This window comes from Megascapheus bottae, chromosome 25 (genome assembly GCF_031878675.1).
Source record: "Megascapheus bottae isolate mThoBot1 chromosome 25, mThoBot2.hap1, whole genome shotgun sequence".
Lineage (NCBI taxonomy): Eukaryota > Metazoa > Chordata > Mammalia > Rodentia > Geomyidae > Megascapheus > Megascapheus bottae.
The window spans coordinates 22,352,464-22,378,458 of NC_143533.1; the positions used below are offsets into that span (position 1 = coordinate 22,352,464).

General features: G+C 52.2%; 1 protein-coding gene across 1 annotated transcript in view; it reads right to left on the bottom strand.

Moving 5' to 3' along the window:
* Positions 1-1,152: 1,152 nt before the first annotated feature.
* Positions 1,153-25,995, bottom strand: part of Mapkbp1 (mitogen-activated protein kinase binding protein 1) — a 53,541-nt gene continuing 28,698 nt past the window's right edge. Inside the window, exons 3-30 of the mRNA XM_090318567.1 lie at positions 18,308-18,370; positions 18,111-18,168; positions 17,315-17,485; positions 16,144-16,281; positions 15,790-15,972; positions 14,853-15,013; positions 13,264-13,453; positions 12,573-12,719; positions 12,159-12,334; positions 11,086-11,177; positions 10,723-10,848; positions 10,337-10,407; positions 10,119-10,240; positions 9,244-9,319; positions 9,025-9,136; positions 8,667-8,730; positions 8,310-8,444; positions 8,013-8,149; positions 7,766-7,821; positions 6,158-6,394; positions 5,647-5,813; positions 5,332-5,477; positions 5,047-5,244; positions 4,814-4,898; positions 4,302-4,599; positions 3,606-4,197; positions 3,116-3,201; positions 1,153-2,069 (exon numbers count right to left, since the gene is read on the bottom strand). Of these exons, the coding sequence (XP_090174693.1) occupies positions 1,842-2,069; positions 3,116-3,201; positions 3,606-4,197; positions 4,302-4,599; positions 4,814-4,898; positions 5,047-5,244; positions 5,332-5,477; positions 5,647-5,813; positions 6,158-6,394; positions 7,766-7,821; positions 8,013-8,149; positions 8,310-8,444; positions 8,667-8,730; positions 9,025-9,136; positions 9,244-9,319; positions 10,119-10,240; positions 10,337-10,407; positions 10,723-10,848; positions 11,086-11,177; positions 12,159-12,334; positions 12,573-12,719; positions 13,264-13,453; positions 14,853-15,013; positions 15,790-15,972; positions 16,144-16,281; positions 17,315-17,485; positions 18,111-18,168; positions 18,308-18,370 (4,315 nt within the window). The 3' untranslated portion in view covers positions 1,153-1,841. The remainder of the gene's footprint in view (positions 2,070-3,115; positions 3,202-3,605; positions 4,198-4,301; positions 4,600-4,813; positions 4,899-5,046; positions 5,245-5,331; positions 5,478-5,646; positions 5,814-6,157; positions 6,395-7,765; positions 7,822-8,012; positions 8,150-8,309; positions 8,445-8,666; positions 8,731-9,024; positions 9,137-9,243; positions 9,320-10,118; positions 10,241-10,336; positions 10,408-10,722; positions 10,849-11,085; positions 11,178-12,158; positions 12,335-12,572; positions 12,720-13,263; positions 13,454-14,852; positions 15,014-15,789; positions 15,973-16,143; positions 16,282-17,314; positions 17,486-18,110; positions 18,169-18,307; positions 18,371-25,995) is intronic.

The following is a 25,995-nucleotide window of genomic DNA, read 5'->3' on the forward strand; positions in this document are numbered from 1 at the left end:
AAAGTCCCGCCCCGTGCAGCAGGGGGAGACAAGCGCCACAGAGGGACAATGTATAAAAGTTATAAATAAGGGGCTGTCAAAATGGGGGGGGTAGAGGGTGAGGGGGAGTCTGGACAGGGACGGCGGATGCCGCTGGCCTCAGACATGCAGAAGGGAACCGGGTGCCTAACCACAAGGCCCCTCACCTCACGGGTGGGCAGGGGTCAGGAAAGGGGTGGCTGCATTCCCACAAACCTTCGCAGGAAATGTACCCCTCCTGGCCGAGGGACGGCTGTCCAGGGATCACCAAGAACCTGCTGTGGGGAGGGGAAGCCCTATTTGGGGTGGGTTGTGGCTAGTAGCATGGGTTCCTCACCCTCTCACAGGCAACGTTGCCAGGCGTCCACGCCCAGCTAGTTGAGGCTCTTGGGCCAGATTTGCGTTTGGTCAAGCAGATAAGAGGAAATGTGGTCTGGGTTTGCTTCAGGCACTCAGGCTACCGCAACAAGCTGGGTACCCAACTCTTTATAGCCTGTCCACAGAGCCTGGAGCCACTTGTGCAGGCCTTCGGGGCTGCCACAGCAGAGCCCAGAGACCCATGGCTCACCCCAACTCTGCTCCTACCTCACTACTCAGTCCTGTCCTATACCTACTATGCATTCTCCTTCCCCAACTGCCCTTTCAATTCTCTTCAGATCCCCTTTCCTCTGCCACTTACCTGTCCACCTACCACTTCCAGTGTCTTGGGGCTCCTGCTCCTCCCTCAGCCTCCAGGATCTACAGCACCCTTGGGCACCCAGCTCTACCTTCCAGGAGGTTCTTCCTACCTGGAACACACGTCCTGTGGGCCCTCTCCCATCACCTAGACTGGGAGCACCAAAAATCCAGAACTTGGGCTTACTGTGCTCCCTTCCTTTTAATGGTCCTCAAACAAGTTTTACGGTAGTGAGGCTGAGGCATCATGTGAGGCACTCACATGTGTGTGTGTGTGTCTGTGTGTGTGTGTGTCTGTGATTTCACTGGTGGCCTAAGTCCTGTAAACCAAGAGGGAAATTCCAACAAAGGCTTCTGACTAGGCATGGATGGGGATACAGGGAGAAGGTGGGGTCCTTTGGGCTTCAGCAACACTGGAGGAAGCCTCAGGAACTGGGGAAAGGAGACCAGAGGCTCAGGTTTGCCCAGCAGGGGCTTTACTGTCCTGCAGTAAGGTCCCACAGCTGGCCCCACAAGGGCACGCCAAACAGAAAAGGGGTTCTGGGGAAGACACAATGCTAGGGTGCTGGGGGGTGGGACTGGAATGTGGGGGCTCAGGTCTAGATGCCAACTCAAGTTTCCTGATTGCTGGAGATGCCAACGCAGACCAGGCAACTCCGCTTTTCTGCACTATCAGGGATTGAGGGTAGCCGGGAGGGTGCAGCTGGTGTGGGGGAAGAGGAAGTAGAGGTGGAGGTCTACAGATGCCACAGCACCTGTCACCTCTACCCCACTAAAGTACCCTGTGTGTATGCTCCACCCCAGGGAGCCAATCCCTGAAGTAACTTCAAATGGCTTCTAAGAGAGGACCAGCCTGTCCTGGTATCCCCGACACGAGGCAGGCTGCCCTCCTACCCCTCACAGCACCAAGATGACAAAAGACCCAAGACCTACCCCTGCTGAGCCCCTGGACGGGCTTCGAAGGCAGGAGTTCCAAGGAGGCGAGGCAACAGTCAGGGAAATAAATTAATAAATACAAGGGCCCCACAAGGAGCGGCCAGGAAAGCTGCCTCCCCTCTGAGCACTGACTCCTGCTGTCCACTCCAAGCATCGGGGAGTGGAAACGGGCCGCTGTGTGGAACAGGGAAGCGTTTGCTTGGGCTTGGAGCTCAGAGTCTGCGTTCCATGCGACGCTCCACAGCCTGGAGCAACAGCTCTGAGTACTGTTCTAGCAAGGCCTGCGTCTGCTCAGCTCCCACAGCTCCAGGGCTCCCGCCGGGGCTGCACCCTGCAGACCCAGCCAGGGCCTCTAGTTCCTGGCGCACAGAAGAGAAGGTGTCTCTCAGGAGCTGAACCATGTGACTTTGCTCTGCTGAGGGCGTCTTACAGCTGGCCACCTGCAACGAGATCCCGCTCAGGATGTGAGGTAGAGGAACCACAGCGGAAGAGCCTGACAAGTAGCTACACACAGAAGGGAGAGGGGCTCCATCTGGGTCAAGGGCCAGGCTGGGAATCCATAAATAATAATCAGGAGATAGGAGACACAGACGGAGTGTGAAGGGTGAACCAGAGGAGCCCTTCACACTACAGAACTGTCTGTCCTGTTAGCTACTCCACCTGACAAAGCTTGCAGGCTCTGTGCCCTCTTCAAAGGCTGGGACCTGCTGGGCTGTCCCGTGTCTAGGGTAGTCAAATAAATTTTTGGGTTATGAAAAAGGGATATGGGCCGGGAGTGTGGTCTAGTGATAAAGTGCCTGCCTCACATACCCAAAGACCCGGGTTCGATGGGTACCACATACATAGAAAAAGTTGGAAGTGGTGCTGTGGCTCAAGTGGTAGAGTTTTAGCCTTGAGAAAGCCCAAGCCTTCAGAAAGCCCTGAGTTTAAGCCCCACGACTGGCCAAAAAAAAAAAGAAAAAGGGACACAATTATTACACTAAGACAAACACAAACTTGAATCATCTTGGGCAAACTAGTACATATGGCCTCTTCATGCCAGCCTTCTGTCTAAAGTTTCTAGTTCTTAACCAGAAATGAGCATTATTCGCTTCAGGAAGCCTGGCATGCCTCTAACCCGCTCACCTATTCTGCCTAGCAGGTTCCCGAGAGCCAGCGGCTCTGTGAAACAGCCTCATCAATGATTGGTCTAGACACTCAGCTATTCTTGCTTTTGCTGTGGGCTTGAACTCAGGGCCTTTGTGCTCAAGGCTGGCACTCTACCACATGAGCCACAGCACCAGTTCCAGCTTTTCCTGAGTAGTTTATTAGAGATAAGTCTCATGCAGACTTTTCTTCCTGGGCTGGCTTTGAACCCTGCTCCTCAGATCTCAGCCTCCTGAGTAGCTAGGATGACAGGAGTGAGCCACTAGCCAGTGCCCAGCCTGACACTTGCTCTTTCGTGGCTGACAGGCTCCCTTCCCGCTGCCTGTGGCCCAACACTCACCCCGTGGTAGAGCTGCACTGCTTGGCGCACACTCGCACGGAGCTCCGCCACAAGTTGTTCGCACTGCTCCAGACTCACAGCCGGCTCTGAGAGGGACAGACACTGCTCAGGGAGGCCCAGCAAGCTGGCTGACCAGGGCTCAAAGAGCAGGAAAGGCCTGCCCCTCAGCACTGTGCTCCCCCACCTGCACTCAGTAACTGCCTCTTGCCGCACCCCTCCTTTACCTTCCCCACCAGCACACACAACAGAGACTCAGCGCAGAAGGCCAGCCCAGGTCCAGAGGGCATTGGCAGGCTAAGGAGGGTCGCCAGGAGACCATGAAGATTGGCAGGCGTGTTTTGCCATCAGGGGTATGAGTAATGACCAAGACAGGAGCAGACAGGACAAGAACGCCCAAGGCTGACGCACAGAAATGGGATGGAGAGAGAAAGCAGCCAACAGAGACGAGAGAGGCCGGGGCAGGAGATGAGGACTGGGGAGCTGTGCCCACCTGAGTCCTGGCTCAGGGCTACCCCTGGCCCGGTGCTGTCCATGGGGTTGGGAGTCTTCTCAGGGGGTGGGGGCTGCAAGTTCTCGGGACCTCGGAGGAGGCTGCTGGCTGGCAGTTGCTGGGCACAGGGGCTGTTAGGTCCAGGAAGAGCCTGGTGCTCGGTCCTAGGCTTGGCAAGGGCGCCCTCCCCCAAACATGCCAGCCGCTCAGATATACTGTGAGCCTTCCCTAGGTCCACTGAAGTGCCAGGCAGCTCGGCTTCGCCAGGGGCCTGCCCCTTGGTTAGGGGTGAAAATGTGGCCAGGCTAGGTCGGTCGGGCAGTGGTTGGGGGATGTCCAAGACGAGGTGTGCGCGGCAGGGCAGAGCCAGCTTGCTGAGGGGTGAGGCCCGGATGGGGGCAGGAGTGTGAGGTTCAGCTGCCTGGTCCAGGTTCTCTCTAACAGAAACGCTGCGGGCGATGCTGGCCATAGAACCGGTGGTGGGGTTCTGGTGGGAACGGGGCCGTGATGGTCGGTGATCAGCTGGGGGCGGGGAGCCCAGGCCCTCCCGAGACTCCATCTCCCGAGTGTGCAACGGGCCTGAAGAAGGCTCCTCACCTGTAGAGGGGATGGAGCTATTTCAGGCCCGGAGGTGAGCACAGGCAGTGGCACACAGGCCACCCCAGTGTCACAGTGGCTGGCCCTGCTCCTCCCCACGCCCAGTCCCGATTCCTCACCCTGTGGTACCAGGCTGTGTGCCGACGAGGCCTTCCGGAGTCCAGCTAAGGGGCTGGTGACGGCCCCTCTCTTGGAGGCCCGGCTGCTGTCGGGGCTGCTGCGGCGGCGTGGCAGTAGCACGGGGACTGCCTGCTGGCTGGGGTGACACGGAGGGGTCTCCACCTCCATGGGTGCCCCAGAGGGACTGGCACCATTGCCTTTCAGCCCCCCAGATACCGGTGGCACCTGGACAGGTCTGGACATCAGGGCCGAGCTTGAGGAGGATGGGGGTGGTTCCCTGTGGGGAAGAAACACGGAAGAAGACCCAGAGAAGGTTCAGCGCTCCTCCCAGCCAGGGGGGACGGTGCTCACTGCACTGCACCAGAGAGGCACTAGGAGAGCACAGGCACAGAGCCTGATGGGGTCCAGGCGAGGCTGACCACCCGCAAGCCAGGTGTACAGAGCCCCTGGAGGGGGGGCGGGGCTGCCTGCTGGGCCAGTGACCTCCATACCTGAGCGGGGAGGTCTGTACTTGCAACAGGAATCGTGAAGAGATGCTCCGCGACTCTGTCCTCTCCGGGACCCTCACTGGACCCCCTGCCAGAGCACAGAAATTGTGAACTGAGGCACAGTACGTAAAGCCCTTACCCAAGATTCTGCCTCCCCTAGAAGGAAACCCCAAAGTATCGCCGGCCAGGCAGGCCGGGGACAGACTGCCCGCCTGAGTGCCGGCCCCGGAGCGCACCTGGAACAGCCCCATCGGCCAGCGTTTCGAAGTGCTGCTTTAGGAACTGCTCCTGGTCCGGAGTGTGGGGGCTGCCCTGCTGTAGCCCACAGAGACCCGTGCCCGCCTCCTCCTCCTCCTCCTCTTCGTCACCCTCAGCTGGCTCTTCAAGGTCTGAGGAGATGCCATCTACACTCAGGGGCTCTGTGCTCTCGGAGTCTGGAGTGGAGGAGGGGAGAGGCATCACACTGCACCCCACTGTCACCAGGGCTTCAGCCCTGCCTCAGCCAGGGGCCCCCCTCTCACCTTCGTTGGGGTGCTCAGGACTGGAAAGGCGGCTGCTGCTGTAATCCACCGAGCATGCACTGTCAGGGCTGTGCTTTTCTGAGCCCCTGCCGCCTGGGTACCCTCTTCCCAGGTTTCCTCGGCTTGGGGCCTGTACCTGGAACTCACTGCTGGGGCCCAGCAGGGGAAAGGAAAGGCGGTGAGCAGAGACAAGCGGCAGCTCCACTACACTCGGACCTGTGAGTGGGACTGGAGACGCGGTAGTAGCACAGCGGCCCTCCCCAGCTGAGGGAAGACAAGTGGCACAGCCCAGGTCGGACAGGGAAGGACCCTTGCCTGGTATCCATGGTGAGACTGTCGCTGGGCTCTGGATAGACAATGCCATCTTCAATGGGCGCCGGCTCCAGATCTTGGGCAAAGACTCCTTCCTCTTGTGACAGCAATCGGATAATGCGGGGGCAGGAACAGGGCTGGGAAGCCTGACGCCGAGGGGGCTTTTCATTCTAGGGGCACACAAAGGGGCAGGGGAGGCTGTGTGGAAGAGCACTGGAGGTGGTAAGCATTTGGCGCACATCAACTGTGGAAAAGCTGGCCACCCCAATCCTGAAGACAGAGCGGGGAAGCCAGGCAGGCCCCACCTGCTACAGCGAGCCCCTGGAGGAACCGCATGGCATACTTGGCTCCCAGATCCAGCCCCACTTACTGTCCAAAGCAAAGGCCATCCTGGCCTGTCCACCCATTACCACACCATACACTGTGATCCACTGGCCACAGAGCAAGCACAGCTGCACCCACGCTCAGTCCTAGTGCTGGCCTGAGCTGGAGCACGGGGAGAAAACCGGCTCACCTGGCTGGCTTGGGAGGTGGCAGGGAGCTGCTGTCGGTGTTTCCTAGGACTGCATACGGCCACAGCTGGGGGGGCCGGGCTGGGCTCCTGAGGGCTTGGGGTCAGGGTTTCCAGCTGCCGCAGGTCGAGCATGGAGCGAACACTCAGTTCCACGCCTGGCTGGGCCCAGCGGCCCCTTCTTCTAGGTCCTGAGTTGGCTACAGGTGCTGAATCCAGGAACTCCACAGGCTCCTGAACCTGGTGAGGTTGGCGTGGAGGAAGAGTAAGAACTCCACGTGATCAGCAAGCATGCTCCCTACTGCGTGCCGGGCGCTCCATCCTGTAACCGCCTTACAAAGCAGGCCATCCTAATGAAGGGAGTTGGACACTGCACGCAGCAAGTGGCTGCAGGTGAGGCTGCCTTCGGTTCATGCTCACGGCTGCTCTCACCTCACAGGGAGCCTCTAGTCTCAGCATTTACCCAGGGCCATGTGCTTCACAGCTACAACTCTATACTCTGAAGAAGCCCCGACAATGGGGCTGGGAGTTTGGCCTAGTGGTAGAGTGCTTGCCTAGCATGCACCAAGTCTGGGTTCAATTCTTTGGTGCCACATACATAGAAAAAGGGTGCATGTGGTGATGTGGCTCAAGTGGTAGAGCTCTAGCTTTGAAAAAACCCAAGGGCAGTGCCCAGGCCCTGAGTTCAAGCCAGGACTGGCGAAGAAGAAGAAGGAGAAGGAGGAGGAGGAGGGAGGGAGGAGGGAGAGAGGAGGGGGAGGAGGAGGAGGAGGAAGAAGAAGAGGAGGGGGAGGAGGAGGAGGAAGAAGAAGAGAAGGAGGAGGAGGAGGAGGAAGAAAAAGAGGAGGAGGAAGAAGAAGAGAAGGAGGAGGAGGAGGAGGAAGAAAAAGAGGAGGAGGAGGAAGAAAAAGAGGAGGAGGAGGAAGAAGAAGAGGAGGAGGAGGAAGAAGAAGAGGAGGAGGAGGAGGAGGAGAAGGAAGAAGAGGAGGAGGAGGAGGAAGAAAGCAGCAGCAGCAGCCACCGCCCCAACAGGACTCCAAAGACCCTTCCCAAGTAGTACCAAGGCTGAACCAAAAGTCCACACTTGATGCCCTGGTGTGGTGAGGGTGCACCAGATTCCACACCATGAGGCCATGGGACCTCGAAGCCTGGACTGCTCGGGACTGCTCTGAGAGCCCCTGCTTCTCCTGTGGCCTTTTCCCTTAGCTAAGGCCTCAGCTTACCTCTAGCTGGAGCCTTGACAATGACTGTTTCTCCAGAGTTCTGCTTTTTTTTTTTTTTTTTACTTTCCTTATAACCACTGGGCTCCCACTTCCAAGTACCTTCCCTTGTCTCCTCCCAACCTCAGGCTGCCAGGCCTAGGCAGATGAGCAGGTGGCACATCTGACTTCATCTAGCCCAAGAAGGAAAGACCAGGGTACCCGACCGCTAACCCAGAAACAACCCAGCGCCTTGAATTCTCCCCATTCCACACAGGCCTTCTTGGAACACAGGCCAAGGGCACGTGGGCAGACTATGCCCAAACGCCTTGCAAGGCACCGAGAGGCCTTCCCTTCCCCACCCCCTCACTTCCTGTCGGCTTGGAAGCACATTTCAGTGACGGATGCTCACCCGACTCATCTCCCAGTGGGACAGGCTTCGGAGAAGAGCTGGGCCAGGGACTGTAGCTAGAAAGAAATAAGCAATCACAAGGACTATCTCTGCCTGCTCACCCCTGGACCCAGCGCCCCACATCAGCCTATCCCCTGTGTGGGCGTAGGCATGCCTCAGTTTCCTCAGCTCCCACTACTGTCACCCCATGGTTCTAGAAAGGGCCTATTTATCCACTACACTAGCATCACAATGGACTGCCACAAACCTGGCTCTTTCTTGGTGCTCTTTGCAAGGATGGGCAGAGCTGGCAGTTCTTCTTCTTCAGTACCCTCATCTTCTCCTTCCTTGTCACTGTCTGATGAGAGAGCTGGTCCAGAAGAGAGTATCACTGGAGCCTGGGGCCTGATTCCAAGACAAGGAAGGTCATGGCAAGAGAAAACTCACTGGGGGAAGAAGCCAACACGAATGATGGGTCTTTTCGTGAGAAGGACGGTGGAGGACCAACAGATCACAGCTAGCCGTCTGGACATCCACCTGTCACTTGCCCGAATTCTGTTCTTACCGGGCAGGTCCAGAAGCCCTTTGGGTAGAAGATGGTCCTTGCTGCTTGCCTCCTCGCTGACGCTGGCGCAACTCAGCCAGACGCTGCCTCATGCTGATGGTCATCTCAGAGCTCAGGCGCCAGACAAAGATGCAGCTAGGGTAGAGGATGGGTGAGGGAGAGGCGGGTAGGACTCTAACGAGTCCTGCTTCCCTGAGGACTGGAAAGGAGATCCAAGCTGCCCTCCACTGCTAGTTCAGGCCCAGCAAGAAATATCCCTCTTCAGCCGCACTTCCCAGAGGTACATCTCTGTAAGATGAGGAAGGAGAGTGGCGGTATGTGTGTGCGGCCCACAGGAAGACTCTGGCTTCTGCTCACCTGTCCCCTGACACCGAGATGAGATGTTTGCAATCATTACTAAACTTCATGCCAGTGACAATCTCTGTAAGAACAAAGAATATGGCCTGTGAGCTGCACTGAATTCCCAACCAAATGCTTGTCTGTCCTAGGGTGGGGATGAGGGTTAATGGGGGGAGAGGTTCGAGTGCAACCCACATCCTGGGGCTCCCTGCTCCCAGTCTGGATGTGGGGGAGGGGAGAGGCATCTCCAGCTGCTTTAGTCAAGGGGTGGGCATGCTGGGGTGGGGGTGGTCAGAGCTGCTGGGACTTCCCTTAACAAGGACTGAGGGCAGAAAGAACAGAGTCCTATGGATAGAGAAATGGGAGCTACACTCACCTGAGTGACCAAACATGGTGGCCACGCACTCGCCAGAGGAGAAGTCAAAAATGGAGAGGTTCTTATCAGAACAGCTGGTGGCAATGTAGATCCCTGAGGGGTCTGTCTGTACCTGCACAGTGGCACACAGCTGGCTGGGCACACAAGCACCAGTCCCCTCTTCACCCAGGGCCACTCTGCCCCCAACCTAGCCCCGTGCTCATCCCGCTCGGCCCCTACCTTAATGAGAGTGCCATCCTCACCCTGCGACCCTTTAAACAGCTTCTTCTGCTTCCCACTGCTAATGTTAAAGATCCTGTAAAGAAACAGCTCGTTTATATACTGAGGCACACTAAATGGGAGAAACTCCAGCAGTCACTCCCAGCCCATTCTTATTCTTTTTATGCCAGGCCTAGGGCTTGAACTCAGGGCCTGGGCACTGTCACTCTACCACTTTTACTACCTGAGCCACAGCACCACTTCCAGCCTTTTCTCTTTATGTGGTTCTGAGAAATTGAACCCAGGGCTTCATGCATGCTAGGCAAGCACTCTACTAAGCCACATCTCCAGCCCCCAGCCCATTCTTTCTGGGAGCTACCCCTAACACCAAAACATCTACTATTCTTAGTAAACACAAAGTACTTATTCTGTAGTCTCAAGGAAATACAAAGTCCTTGTCAAAAATACGGGGCTGGGATGTAGTAGCTTAGTAGCTACTTGCTAAGCAAGTACAACAATCTGCCTTTAATATCCAAAAGAAAAGACAAAAAGAGGCGGGGAATGTGGCCTACTGATTGATAAGAGTGCTTGCCTAGCATGTATGAAGCCCTAAGGTTGATTCCTCGGTACCACATACACAGAAGAAAGCCAGAAATGGTTCTGTGGCTCAAGTGGTAGAGTAGTAGCCTTGAGAAAGCTCAAGAACAGTGCTCAGGCCCTGAATTCAAGCCCCAGGACTGGCAATAAATAAATAAATAAATAAAAAGAGAAAAAAGAAAAAATAAATTAAAGACAGATGTGGAGTCTTAGCAGCATGGAGCTGACCCGCCTAGAGTATGAATGAATCCTAGAGTATGAACAAACAGGACCAAACAGGCTGCAAAGGGAATGCCCACCGGATGTTCCGGTCCTGGCAGCCAATGGCCGTGTACTTCCAGCTGGGCTCCACGTCCATGTCATAGAGGGTTGTCTTCCGTACCACATGGTGTGTCCGTGTGAACTGCACTCCATCTCCAGACTACAGGAATGAAGCACAGGGGCAGACCCACACCAAATCTATCTCCAGGTCCAGTGCTCCCACCCCAGCCACTCGCACAGACACCAGCACTCGTACCTTCTGTGCAGTGCGGAAGTAGATGCTCTTGTCGGCTCCACAGCTGATCATGCGCACTTGCCCATCGCTGGCTGAGGAGGAGGGGCTTAGCTGTTCCCATATCCTACCACATGGGAGCAGCCTTTTCCCTGTCTTCCCACCATGTGTGAAGAGCCCCATTCAAGCTATTCACTTGATAAGACAACCAATCATAACGCTTCTCTCTAAACCCAGGTTTTCCTTTCTATCCATCCTCAGCCCAACCTGGTTGGCTCTGGATCCCCTAGACTGAAAGTCTACATCCCCCTGCCTTTACATCCAGCCCCAGGCCTCCCTACCAGACCCTTCTCGTGGAAAACTGGGGCGGTAGTAGGTAGCGGGGATGTGTCTCCATCGCCTATTCCTACCTGCAAACTTGACAGCAGTGATGGAAGATGAGTGCTCATCCAGTGTCTGCTGTAGGCTGTATTCCCGCCCAGCATCCAGCACGTGGATCAACCGGTCCCGGCTTGCTGATGCCAGCAGTTTCAGACCTGCAGGTGAAAGAACATCACAGGCTCACATATGCCCAGAGCAGGCTCTTAATTAAGTCTGGCCAAGACTCCAAGGGAATTAAGTCTTATAACCCTAAGCTACATCAACCATAGAGTAAGGAATGTCATCCCCTCTTTACCTGTGAAGATCAGGTGGTCCAAAAGACTGCAAGCCCCACAGAGGCGCCCTGCCAGGAGGAGCCTGCCAGGAGGAGGCTATGGTGGGCACCCCCTTACCTGTGTCTGGCTTGGAGTACTCCAGGCATAGGATCTCTGAATCATGGGCCTCCACCTTGAGCATCTCATTTAGGGACTGCAGTTCATGTACCCTGCAAAGATGACAGGGGTGAGGAGGTAACAGGCAGGCTTCAGGAAAAAGGACTTCCTTCATCAGTTCTTCCTCATTCATTCATTCATTCTTTTTAAGCTTAGAGAAAAGCTGCATGAAGATAAAGATTCTGCTGTCTTTATTCAGTTTTGCCTAATATTAACCTTTTATCTAATGAGTGCAATTATCAAAATGGGACTTTTTTTTTTTTTTTTTGCCAGTCCTGGGCTTGAGCTCAGGGCCTGAGCACTGTCCCTGGACTTTCTCAAGGCTAGAGCTCTACCACTTGAGCCTCAGCACCACTTCTGGCTTTTTTCCTATATGTGGTACCGAGGAATCGAACCCGGGTTTTCATGCATGCTAGGCAAGCACTTTAACCACTAGGCCAAACTCCCGGCCCAAAATGGGACATTTTTTAATGGTACTTTTTTTTTTTTTGGTCAGTTGTAGGGCTGAGCGCTGTCCCTGAGCTCTGCATCTCAAGGCTACTGCCCTATCCTTGAGCCAAGCCCCACTTCCGATTTTCTAGAGGTTAACTGGAGATAAGAGTGTCAGGTCTTGGGGCCAGGAGTTTGGCCTAGTGGTAGAGTGCTTGCCTAGCATGCACGAAGACCCGGGTTTGATTCCACATACATAGCAAAAAGCCAGAAGTGGTGCTGTGGCTCAAGTGGTAAAGCCCTAGCCTTGAGAAAATCCAGGGACAGTGCTCAGGCTCTGAGCCTAAGCCCAGGACTGGCAAAAAAAAAAAAAAAAAAGTGTCAGGTCTTTTGTGCCTGGGCTGGCTTTGAACCTTGATCCTCAGATCTCAGCCTCCTGAGTAGCTAGGATCCATCACGCCCAGCTTCTTCTCTTTCTCCTTTTCCTTCTCCTTCTCTTTCTTCTTCTTTTTGAGACATTCCCTCCTAAAGCTCTGCTCTTGGGGACCTAACCACACAGCCACTGTGGGAGGTAGTCACATCCACCCAGTCCTGGAGTTACTTACCTCAGTGTGCCCATACGGTCTCCCGAAGCTAGATGCTGTCCATTGGGGCTGATACACACAGAGCGGATGCCCACACGGGGATCCATCAGGGACCCATCAGCTTTGTCTCCTCCGGGCAGTTCAGTGTCCAGTAGGGCCTGAGTGTTCCCGTCCACATAAATTATCTTAATGAGATCCTGGTGAAACAGGTCAAAGAGACGGATAAGGCAGAAGAGACATTATACTGCTGCAAGAGGACAGGAGTGTCGGGCAAAATAAACCCTTGTTTCATAGAGACTACAAGATCAATGTCTGAGGACCCAGTTCCTCAGACCACGGGACAAAAGTTGTGGGCACCGGGTACTAAGTATTCAGAGGGGCCCTGGGACACAGGGGTACTGCACGTGCAGAGGGTCCCCAGGGCCTGGCGCTCACATTGCTGAGGATGTTTCGGTGCAGGGTAGAGCCATGTACCCCGGAGCTCTCTGTGTTCCACAGGCGGATGGTGTTGTCTGAGGAACAGGTGATAAAGGAACTAGGAGGCAGACAGGCCTGGTTGCTGTCCTTCACCTCAGGGTAGACCTGAAGGGACAGAAGCAAAGAGTCAGACTTCTATTTAGGGAACAATCTTAAAGCTGCCCAAGGAGACGAAAGGGAATGAAATTAAAGACAAGGTTGTCCAAGGCTTAGTCGGTGTCTGGCACAAAGTAAGCAAGACATAGCTGTTATGTATACTACACAGTTACTGAAGGAAAGCCTGTTAACCTAGCACCTACTGTATGCTGGGCCCTCCTCTGGCTCCCACTGACATCAATTAATCTTATTCTCAGAACAATTAGATGAATGAGGCACATCATTTACAGTTGAGGAGACTAGTGTGGTAACCTGTCCAACATCACGGAGACCATGATGAGGCAAAACTAAGATGGACAAGGACACGCTGAAGAAGACTGAGGTGGATAGCAATAAGGCTCCAGCTCAGTCCCCAGGATCCATGCCAGGGATGTCACTGGAAAAACAAGGAAGCAGCGGGTACATAAGGTCATCCTGAGAGTTCCCACTTTTCTGTCTTGACATTGGTGACTCAGCTAACCCCGACTGAGGCCAGCTAGGTCACTCCACATACCTCCACACTCCAGACACAGGAGGCATGGTACAGAGCTGAGTACACCTTGCCCACTTTCTTGGGGTCCCTCACATCCCAAACGTAGATGCTGTGGTCATTGTACACACAGGACAGCCACTGGTTAGTTGGATCAAAGGTCAAGGCAATCGTGTCTGGATACCTGGCATTGGGTCCTCCAGAGAAGAGGCGACTACAGGAGAAAGGGACAACTCGGTAAGGTGGAAGGGAGTGAAGAGAAGGAGGGCCCCTCCAGGTTTGGGAGTAGAGACTCAGGAGGAAAGACTGGTCCCCAGCAGCCATCAGTGGGAGGGGACCCGCCAGCCCTGGCTGCTGGTTTTGGTGCCTCCCTATGAACAGATGCTAGCCCCTCACAGATCATCAGTGTCAGACAAGGGGACTCTGTGGCTGCGATGGGAGGAAAACAAAAACAAAAATCACAACTGTACGCAGATCAAATCAAGATCACCACACAAGCCACAACAAATGGAAATGGGAATGCAGATCAGTAGTGAAGAATTTGCCTACCCTAAGTGAGGCCCTGGGCTCCATTCCCATACACCCAAACCAAAACCTGCTTATATCCTTGCCTAACAAACCACAAAAATGACCGAGTACTGAGTACTGCCCTCTCCCATCTAATACAATTGGTGGCGGCTTCTTTATCACAACAGCTTGACCCCATACCTTTCCGTGTAGTTCTTAAAGCTTGTCAAGATGTCCAATTGTATAACTGCTCCCTCACTTCCTGTCTTTCTTTTTCTTTTTTTTCTTTTTTCTTTTCGGTTATGGGAATTGAACTTTGGGCCTGGGCATTATCCCTGAGTTCTTCAGCTCAAGTCTAGGATTCTACCACTTTGAGCCACAGCATGCACCACTTCCAGTTTTCTGGTGGTTAATTAGAGATGAATCGCATAGACTTTCATGCCCGGGCTGGCTTTGAACCGTGATCCTCAGATCTCAGACTCCTGAGTAGCTAGGATTATAGGCCTGAGCTACAGGCACCTGGCCCCGCTCACTTCCTGACAGCATCAAATAAGAACAAAACTTTAATCATCTAACAAAAGATCATATCCTAAACTAGGTGCTAATCCTAGCTGCTTGGGCAGCCAAAAGCAAGCCAACCTAGACAGAAAATGTTTTGGACACCCCTTCTAACCATGAGCAGGGAGTAATAGTACATGCCTATCGTCTTACCTATGATGAGAAGTGTGAAATAAGTGGACCAGGGCCCTTGCACACAGAAAACAAGACCCTATCTCAAAAATAACTAGCACAAAAAGGGCTGGAGGTGTGGCTCACAGACAGAATGCCTGCATAGCAAAGAAGAAGCCCCCGAGTTCAAACTCAAGTACTGTTAAATATAAGTAAGTGAAGACTAAGTCTATAGAAAGCTCCTCCCAACGCTGAGATATTCCACTGTCCTCACACAGGGGTTCCTTGGTGACAATAAGTACCAGTAAGCCAAGACTGCTTGTTTCCTGGTCATCTGGCCTCTGATAAACTTGATTCTTTTGATTCCTCAAAGCATGGGCAAAAAGGCTGGGCACAGCACGAGGGTCCCAACAGAGACCGGGGCCCACAGAGCTCACCTGGCCTCAGTGACGCTGGCGATGTCCGTCCCCAGCGCGTGGGGTCGAGGCAAGGTGCTGAGGAAGTGCAGGTTGGCGGGGTTGAAGAGGCGCACAGTGCCGTCAGCACAGCCGCAGAAGATGTAGTCCTGGCTCACAGAGATGCAGTGTGCCACTGTGGTCTGGGGACAGAGTGGCTCAGGTCAGGAAGGGCCACGTGTCCACTCTGGCTTGTCTTCTCCTCCCCACCTCTCCATCAAGTCACATCACCTGTGGCCACGGTGTGGGTGAGGAAGAAGCAGCCCAGCTGCTCTGTCCTGAGCCCCTCACTGTCACCAGAAATGCCCTCCCTCCAGTAGTGGCCAGAGGGACCACAGGCTTGTTAAGTTGGGGGCTGGAAATCAGGGATCCTTCTAAGGTACAAAAGATTTTGGCCAGGCCGGAGTTTGGCCTAATGGTAGAGTGCTTGCCTGGCACGCGTGAAGACCCAGGTTCGATTCCTGGGTACCACATATATAGAAAAAAGGTCAGAAGTGGTGTTGTAGCTCAAGTGGTAGAGCTCTAGCCTTGAGAAAGCCCCAAGGACAGTGCTCAGGCCCTGAGTTCAAGGCCCAGCACTAACAAAAATTAAACTAAATTTAATTAAAAAAAAAAAAAAAGATTTTGGCCAAGAAGACGAAGTAGGAAAAGCTGAGCAAAGAATCAAAAAGAATAGCCTATGGAAGAGAGAAAGATCTAGAAGCACTTACTGTGAAGCTGTCTGTGTTCTGAGCAGAAGAGGAAAGCAAGGGAGACACAGAGAGAGAGACAAAGAGCAAGAGGAGGCAGGTCACCAGGGCAGGTCACCTGGGCCAGCACCCCAGGCTTCCTTTTCCTGCGGTCCCCTCCTGCACGTACAATGCCAATTCTCCTGAGCTGAGACCTGGGCGGGCCTTTCCCCAGGAAAGGAGGTACTTACCCTCAGCTCCACCCACTTGTCCAGGAGCCTGCGGTCACTGAACTCGCACAGCAGCCCTGAAGATGTGATGCAGAATGTGCTGTCTGCTTTCTTCCCTCGACCACAGGCCACGTCCGTGAACAGGTTGTTCCGCAGCTCCCCCAACAGCCCTGAGCGACCCAGCAAGGGCACAGTAGCGTTCACCTGTGGAGATCACAGCACTGTTATCCAGCCATTTACTCCAGACTCTGGCCCTGCTCATGAAGCAAGTAGCCAGCCGCTGTTCTTTAAGACGCTGTGAGCCAGCAGAAGAGGCCCCACTGGAGCCGGGGGGGGGGGGGGGCGCTCGGTGTGGGCTGAGCCCCAGCACCTCACCTTTGAGGTCTTACTGTCATCCAGGTACCAGAACTTGATGTGGCGGTTGCCTGCAGTGACAAAGTAGCTGCAATCTTCAGAAAAGGACACTGCTGTCACACGACTAGACACCTTGTTGGAGGCCACCACAATGTTTTTCTGGAGGGAAATTCATAGGACAAATCAGAGCTATGCCTCTTTGGGATAAGAAGGAGGAGACTCACCAGGCCCCATGGCTCACGCCTGTAATCCTAACTACTCAGGAGGCTGAGATCTGAGGATCACAGTTCAAAGCCAGCCTGGGTACTAAAGTCACTGAGACTCTTTTATCTCCAATTAACCACTAGAAAACTGGAAGTGGGGCTGTGGCTCAAGAGTTAGGACGGTAGCCTTGAGCCAAGAGCTCAGGGACAACGCCCAGGCCCAGAGTTTAAGTCTCATGCACACACACACACACACACACGAGGAGGCTCTGAGAAGAGAGCTAGAAGGAATTTCTACATGAAAAAGTACTTGTTTGGCCTAGTGGTAGAGTGCTTGCCTATGCATGAAGCCCTAGGTTTGATTCCTTGATACCACACACACATAAAAAGCCGGAAGTAGTGCTGTGGCTCAAGTAGTAGAACACCAGTCTTGAGAAAGCTCGAGGACAGTGCCCAGGCCCTGAGTTCGAGCCCCAGGACTGGAAAAAAAAAAGATTAAAAAATTTTGTTTTGCTTTCTGTTGGACCTGGGCTCTGTCCCTGGGCTCTTCAGCTCAAGGCTAGTGCTCCATCACTTGGAGCCACAGCGTCACTTCCAATTTCCTGGTGGTTAATGGGACTTTCCTGCCTGGACTGGTATGAACCTTGATCCTCAATCCTCAGATCTCAGTCTCCTGAGTAGCTAGGATTATAGATATGAGTCACCAGTGCCCAGCCAAAAAACTTTTATTTCAGGATTTGCTACCCAGAAAAAGAGGGGTCTGGGGGAGCTGATTTTTGGAAGATTTCCTCAGGAGTACTTGAAAATGTAAGTTAGCCCTGCTAGCTCCATGTGTGCTCATGGGTGCTCTTTTCTGCCTCAGGTAATTTTTGAGAACGATCTGGAGATTAGCTAGGTGGGGTGAAGCAGCTCAGGGCAGCAGCTTCCTTTCCTGCGTCATCACTGACCCCCACACCACTCCCAGACTGCCTCCCACACAGCCCACTCACCTTCCAGGCCCAAACGTTGACGATCATGTCATGCTGGTAACCCACGGAGACAATGTACTTGGCGCTGGGGGAGAAGGCCACACAAGCCACACCATACTTATGCTCCTGCAGCTCTGCCACCTGGCTGTGTTCAGCCACGTCCCAAACCCGCACGGCAGGCATGTGCCCACTCTGAAAGGGCAAGAAACATAAGTGAGGACTGTAGGGAGACGTGCTGCCACCTTAGCCTTCCAGAGTGGGCCCTACCTTCTCAGCCACTGGACACCATCCTTTTACTGCCCCTGGCTAACAGCCAAGAGCAGGGGGCCAGACATGAGAAAAGTGCAGAGGACATATAAGTATGATGACAAGGGGGACAGTACCCCATTTTATCTGAGTGGGGGTCCATACCTCTGTTTGGTCAAAGCTTCTTCAATTAATCTAGAGGTTCATTCTAGAATCTGCTACTACTCATGTCTACCTCTGCCCGCTAAATGCCTCCCTGAGACATGGTGAGAGCAGGGGAATTCCTTGAGGGCCCAGCAGAGGCCTTGGGGGTGAGGGTTGTTCTCAGTGTGTTTTCCTTTACCATCATAGTAAGTGAGACCTGGGACATTGGTACCCAGAGAACAAATAGCTCTGGGGCAGGCCCAGCCGTGTGTGTGTGAGCGAGCCCTCAGGTGATTCTCATATACACTTTAGGGGCAGCAAAACCAGGTTTTGGCATAAATTCAGAAAGCCAAAGCGACAGTAATATGCCAGTAATGGCATGGCTGTGGCTTTCTGCCGCAGGCAGGGAGTCCTCTTCCTCACTCACCTCTCCAGTGACCAAGTACTTGCCATCAGGGGAGAAGGCAAGGGCAGTAATGGTTTTCCTGCAAGAGAGAGGCAGGCTTAGATAGGCACTGGTGAGTATCCCGACCACACCAAGCAAGGGTGAGGTCGGCAGACTCAAGGGGCACCGTGGCACTTCTTTGGAGGCCTTGGGCCAGTGCCCTCTTAGTACCCACCTACCTGGAACTGTTGAGGATGTGGTGCTGCTTGTGCTTCCGGGGATTGAACAGCACAACCACACACCTGAGGAGGGAAGACAAAACTATAAGTGAGTCCCAAACTATGGCTCCCCCAAGACTTCCCCGGCCACCCAGAAGAAGGAGCAGGGACTATCAGCTTAGAGAGGCTCCACTGTTTCCTTCTTACCCAAGATGACCTATCTCTGCAGTTTCAGAGGGTAAAAGTTCCAGCAGGAGCCTAAAGCCTGTGTCACCACCCCCCTGAGACAGCCCATCTTGTTTCACGCCCACAGAAGGCAGCAGGACACAGGTCTTCTCACATTCCCAGGAGAGGATGCACCAGGGAAGAGGAAGTGTGACTTGGCAGGAATTCCCCCCATCCTGCCCTGCACATAATAGATGAAGAAGAGCAGGGAGACTGTATGGAGGGTCAGAATACAGGAAGGCCCATTATGGTGAGCAGAGGAGGGAGAAACAGTACTCCTAATTAATCCGATTTGGAAACCTTCCAACAGAGAGAAAGACAGAGAGCAAGAGACCACCTCACAGTCTCTCTTTCCCCACTGCGGATGCTGCATGAGGACAGGATGGCTAGGGGGTCTGTGTAGAGGTCTAGTAGAGATCTGCCCAAAAGAACATGAGGGCCTGTTCTCAAAAGCACCCAGGAATCTCCTCATGCTACCTGGTGAGCTTCCAGCAAGTTCCTCAGTCGGCTAGGGAGGGGGGGGTGGGGCACAGCTGACTTCAGTCATTGGCCTTCTACCTCCAGGTCCCCGCCAGGCAGGGTGGGCCCTTGCAGTAACTTGGACCAAGCCCTCTCCCATGAGGGCTGGGCTGGGCTCAGCTGAGCAGTCAGAGCCCAGGGGTGCAGAGACTGCTCACCCTAGCACAGCAGGGAATAGTCTCAGTCTCGGGAGGAAGGCTGGACCTCCACATCCCCCTCCTGCAGAGGCCTAGGCCTGCTGCCATCATGAGCTGGGCCTCTGAGACTGGGTGCCTTCAGACTAAGTAAAATCAGAAGGGGACCCTATGGCCCAGACATACCTCTAGCCTTATCTATCATTATGACCCACTCCCGCATGCCCTACTGCTCATATACCTTTTCTAAAGCACATCTCAACTTGTAACATTCTATATAATTTACTTCATGCATTAGATTGCCAGCTTTGTGGAAATGGTGTTTTTGTCTGTTCTGTTTACTGTTAAGTCGCCAGGGTGTGAAGGGCAACTGAAATGGTAAGTCATCATCCCCAAACCACGTAAAGATCCACAGAAAAGAATTACAGACCAATTTCCCTTTGAACATAGATGCAAAGCTCTTCAATATTAGCCAACAAAATCTAGAAACAAATTCTAAAAATTATACATTATGACCAAGTAGGCTTCATCTCACAGATGCAAGGCTGGTTTAACATATACAAGTCAATAAATGTAATTCACTGCAGCCAAGGAAGGACAAGAATTAACCTAACCTAACTAAAGATGTAAAAGAGGGCTAGGAGCATGGCCTAGTGGTAGAGTGCTTACTTAGCATGCACTAAGCTCTGGGTTCAATTCCTTGGTACCAAATACACAGAAAAAGATCTGGGATGTAGCTCATAGGCAAAGCGCTTACCTAGCAAGCGTGATGTCCTGAGTTCAAACCCCAGAACCAAGAAAAAAAGAAAAAGAAGGCAAATACACAGAAAAAAAACCAGTAGTAGTGCTGTTGTTCAAGTGGTAGAGTGCTAGCCTTGAGAAAGATCAAGGACAGTGCCCGGGCCCAGGACTGGGGGGGAAAAAAAAAAAAATATATATATATATATACACACACACACACACACACACACACACATATATATATTTTTTATTTACTTTTTTTTTGGGGGGGTGGGGGTTGGTCCCAAGGCTTGAACTCTGAGCCTGGGCATTGTCCCTGAGCTCTTCAGCTCAAGGCTAGCACTCTATCACTTGAGCCACAGCGCCTCTTCTGGGTTTCTGGTAGCTAAATAGAGATAAGAGCCTCATGGTTTGTACCAGGGCTGGCTTTGAACCTCTGTTGGGGACCAAGTATGGGGTCAGAGTGACCTTGGACCTGCACAATTGAGTACACAAGGAAATAAGCTGTTACCTATTTGAGACTTGATTGCTGTTTTGTACGAATGTAACCCCTGGCACTTTCCTGGTTTTAAGTATTTAAAAGGTTGGAACTTAAAATAAATAGGGCTACAGTCTTAAGTTCACAGCCTTAGGCTATAATCCTAGGCTGCAGTCTTGGGCTCCCGACCCCATCTTTTTTTGTCTTCTTCTTTTCCAAGTCCCTACCCCCTAAGTCAGGAACCCCCATTCTCTGCCAGCTGGCTCCAGCAAACCTCGATCCTCAGATCTTAGCCTCTTGAGTAGCTAGGATTACAGACGTGAGCCACCAGTGACCAGCTGGTAAAGATCTTTACCAGTAACACATCAGACAAAGGCCTAACATTCAATATATACAAGGAGCTCAAGAACCTAATCCCTCCCAAAGCTAATAAACTAATCATTAAACGGGCAAGGGAGCTAAAGACTTCTTAGAGGGAGTTAAGAATGGCAAAGAAACACAAATCAAAACAACTCTGAAATTCCATCTCACCGCAACATTTTGAATTCAAACAACAAATACTGGTGGGGATGTGGAGAAAAAGGAACCCTGTTGCACTGCTGATGGGAATGTAAACTAGTACAACCACTCTGCAAAGCAGTCTGAGGTTCCCCAAAAAACTAAACACAGACATTCCTTACAATCCAGCCATACCACTTCTGGGCATCTACCTGAGCATCACAAACCAGGACATGATGAGGACACTTGCACAGCCATGTCCACTGCTACACCATTCACTATTAACAGCCATGATATGGAAACAACCCAGATGCCCCACAATAGATGAGTGGATCCAAGAAATGGGATACGTATATGCAATGGAATTTCACAGTCATTAGAAAGAATACAATACTGTCATTTGCAGGGAAATGGATGAAACTAGAACAAATCATGTTAAGTGAGTTTAAGCCAAGATCAGAGAGATAAAACGGCACACATGTTCTCCCTGGTATGGGGAAGTTAGATCTAAAATGCACTGGGATATGATAAATCACACAGGATTCTAGATGCTCACATACTGCGAGACCAGGAGAGGATAGTCTTAGGAGAGAATCACATAGGTACAATATCCAAGTGCCTCTTCATATGTATATAAAATAATTACATACTGAAATGAACTCCAAAGGTATGGAAACACAGGACTTTTTTCTTTTTCTTTTCCTTCTTTTTTCTCCTTCTTCTCCTCCTCCTCCTCCTCCTCCTCCTCCTCCTCCTCCTCCTCCTCCTCCTCCTTCTTCTTCTTCTTGTTTTGTGTGTATGTGTGTGTGTGTGTGTTGGTCATGGGGCTTGAACTTTGGGCCTGGGAGCTGTCCCTGAGCTCTTCAGGTCAAGGCCACCACCCTACCCCTGGAGCCACAGCGCCACTTCCAGTTTTCTAGTGATTAATTGGAGATAACAGTCTCAAGGTCTTTAGTGCCCAGGCTGGCTTTGAACCGCGATCCTCAGATCTCAGCTTCCTGAGTAGCTAGGATTACAGGTGTGAGCCACCACGCCTGGCAGGTCTTTTTTCTTAAATTGTTTTTTCCTTTTTCTGATGACTCTGTATTCTTTACCTTATATGCAGTGTATTCATGTGCACATCTGTGGGAGGGTAAGAGGGAGGGCACAGAACCTGAGAAAAATGTGTAACAGTAGTGTACACTGGACACTGATGAAAGAGAACTCTGCAACTTATGGATGGAGAGGGAGAGAAGATGACAGAGATGACACGGTATGAAAGGAAATGTAGTTATTACCTGACATATGTAAGTGTAACTCCACTGTATATCATCTCTAACAATAAATTTTAAAAAGCGGTAGGGGGGGGAGTTAAGTCACTAGCTACAAGATCTCAAAGCTGGCTGCTGAGGAACAGGCTAGTGGCAAACCCTTGGCTCAGGGCCCACGTGGCAAGTCCATGGTTCTTCCAAAACATTTGGGATGGCTCAAGTGATGCCCCAGAGCAGCACAGGGCAGAAAGAACAAGAGCAGCTAGCCAGACTTCCCTGCTAATACAGTGTGATTTTTTTTTTTTTTTGCCAGTTCTGGGCTTGAGCTCAGGGCCTGAGCACTGTCCTTGGACTTTCTCAAGGCTAGAGCTCTACCACTTGAGCCACAGCACCACTTCTGGCTTTTTTCTAAGTATGTGGTACCAAGGAATCGAACCCGGGTCTTCGTGCATGCTAGGCAAGCACTTTAACCACTAGGCCAAACTCCCGGTCCATACAGTGTGATTTTGGACATGTTTTTTGCTCCTCTGAACCTCCATGTCCTCATGTATAAGTAGTTTCTACACAAAAGAACTGTTGTGGGAACGGAAGACAATGTACAGTCAACCATGGTGTCTTATGCTATTTTCCTGAAGGACATCCTAAACAAGGATCAGAGGAAACAACTTTCCAGACGGTCAACAGTTTCAACAGGAAATCCTCAGTGTCCTATCCAGGATTTTCTAGATACTCCCAAGTTTCCAGAAACTGGGCTCATTCTGATTGGAGGAGCACAAACTATTCCTCCAGATTCACTTTCAAAGAGGGAAGTCGGAGAGCTTTAATTATCCTAAGAGACAAAGAAGCTAACATGCCTGCTGTGGGCATGGCTGCTGGTCTTCCATGAGTTCCACGGCCATCTCTGTTCTGAGACGCTTCACAAGACCGGCTGGTAGCGTACAGCTCCTGTGTGCTCAAAGGAGCATCTCCGCGAGCAGTAATGGCAGGCAGTCTGAGAACTCACCTCTCCCTCATTCTAGTACAGGCACCACAGCTGCTCAGCAGCACCTCAGACACATGAACTGACTCCTCCTTTCCCTGGGACCTCTGCACATGACAATTCCTCCATCTGGGACATTCCCATGTGAAATCTCACTGGCCACTTTCTCTACGTCATTCAGGTTCAGTACTAACGTTCCCCATCACTGAGTCCTGGCCCCCAATTTGTTTTTCTTTTGAAAAAAGAACTTGAAAAAAAGGGCTGGACCTCAGGCCCTGGGCTCTATCTCTGAGCCTCTCTGTGCTCAAGGCTACTGTTCTACCACTTGAGTAACAGTGCCACTTCTGGCTTTTTCTGTTCATGGGTACTGACAAATTGAACCCAGGGCTTCACGCATGCTAGGCAAACTATCACTAAGTCACATTCCCAGCCCACGGCCCCCTAATCTTATAGCAGCCCCCCAGCTTCCCTTATTCACTTACTCTATGTCCCATCACCCTTTTATTTTTATTTTTTCGGAACACTTGCTACTCTTCTTTTTGTGTGGGGGTCATGGGGCTTGAACTCTGGGCCTGGGCACTGTCCCTGAGCTCTACAGCTCAAGGCTACCACCCTACCCTTAAGCCAAGCCCCACTTCCCATTTTCTAGAGGTTAATTGGAGATAAGAGTATCAGGTCCTTTTGTGCCTGGGCTGGCTTTGAACCTTGATCCTGAGATCTCAGCCTCCTGAGTAGCTAGGATTACAGGCCCGAGCTACTGCGCCAGGAAACACTTGCTACTCTCTAACACCACCTTACTCACTTCCTTGTTCACATGCTTCTTGGGCCTGAGCCTGCAGAAGCAGTGACTCTGCCTGGCTTACTCACCAAGGTCTCTGGATAAGAATGAACGTGTCGGGCCGGGAGCATGGCCTAGTGGTATAGTGCTCGCCTAGCATGCACAAAGCCCTGGGTTTGATTCCCTAGAACCATATACACAGAAAAAGTCACAAATGGTGCTGTGGCTCAAGTGGCAAAGTGTTAGCCTTGAGAAGCCCAAGGACAATGCCCAGAGGCCCTGAGTTCAAGCCTCAGGACTGGCAAAAAAAAAAAAAAAAAAGAACGAATGTGTTATGGGGCCAGGAGAGTGCTTGCCTAGCATGTATGTAGTTCTGGGATCAATTCCTCGGTACCACATACTCAGAAAAAGCTGAAAGTAGTGCCTGTGGCTCAAGTGGCAGAGCACTAGCCTAGAGCAAAAAGTGTCCAAGGACAGTGCCCAGGCCCTTAGTTCAAGTCCCAGGACTATGGGAAAAAAATGACTGTGTGATGAACTGTTACGGAGGAAGTTGGGCCCTGCAGTGCAAGTGAGAAGCCATGGGACAGGCACCGCGGGCTCTGGGTGCATTATTCTATGAGTACCGGGACAAGTGGCCTCCCAGCCCGTCCAGCTTGTCTCACAGAGCATGGGGAGCTCTGTGCTCCTGCAAGACAGAGCTCACTAGAATGCATGTCAGGAGGAGATTGTGTCTGCTCCTGCACCCTGAGCGATGCTGTGAAGCTGGGGTCTTGGTATAAGTTCCAACTTGGGTTGAGTACACAGAGAACCTTCGCAGAAGTGAGTTTCCCCTTCTCTCTACTTAGAGCAACCAAGAGGCTACCTCTTAGCTGCTGGGGAGGCCTGGTCTCCCTGCCACGAGCTCCCCACTCACAGGTCCAGGTCCTAAGAGCACTCTCCAGCTCTCTCTGGCAAGGGCATGCTCCACAGTGGCAGCAGGGCCGCCAGCTTTCCCAGCTAGGGAAAGCTCAACTCACTGAAGGGTGCTCAAACAGACTAGGCCCTGCAAGAGGCTGCCTGGGCTCCACTTGGGGTCCCAGTGTGTGGGTTACTAGAAAAGCTGGCAGGAAATGGAGGCCTACACAGCTGGCAGATGACAGGATAAGCTGACAAACTAAAACCTGCCTGACGAGAAATGGGGACAAGGGGCTACAAAGAATGAGGAAGTAAGGACAAAAAACTTGGGAAATAACAGTAAATCTATGGCATCACAAACTTACAGGAAACAAGCCCAGCAATCCTCACTATTTAACCCATGGACGCTCTGTACGAAGGAAAATGGCCAGGATGGCAGGAATGGGCTCAAGTGGTGTCTTCCCATGGCCTGTCTAAGCCACATGCTTGCTTTCTTTGCCATACTTCTTTTCTGATAAACTTTCCTATCATCTTTACAATATTTGCATATTACCCGAATTCTTCACTTGCCAGACTCAAGGACAGAGTTTCATTAGCTGCTCTAAACTTTCTGGTAACATATTTGACGCATTACGTCCTTTCCTTTCCTCTCCCCTTTCCTTTCTTTAACTTGGGCTCTCTGAATGGTTATAATAGGGTGAGAGAAGCGGGACCACAGAGACAACACTCAGCCTGGAGTCCCAGTCCACCTCCTCTGCCCTGCCTGCTGTGCAGTCTCATTTCCTCTCAGAAAACTTTGTTTTGGTTTGATATTTGCTTCTAAGCCTTTGGGAGCATTTTCTGAGTTTTGTTTCTCTTCTTGTTTCTAGGATACCTGAGCTGGCTCCCAGAGTAGCAAGAGGAATAGGAACAAGAGAGGGGGTGGAGGGTGTATTAGGATTAACAGATAAGAAGGGAGGGAAGACTGGGGAGGGGAGGGGCAAACCAACTGGGGTACCCAGATATCCCAAAAGCATCAGGGAGCTCCAGCAGGAGCACAACTAAAAGACCCAGAAGTTTACATTTGTAGAGAGACTGAAGTTCTAAAAAACCCAAAGCCCAAGTTCAAACCAACCAGGGTGCTGCCCAGGGCTGCCCAGGAAGTGCATTCAGGAAGCTTTGGAAGTTACACCAGGGGAGCCACAGACACCACCAGGAAGGACCAGATGCCCAG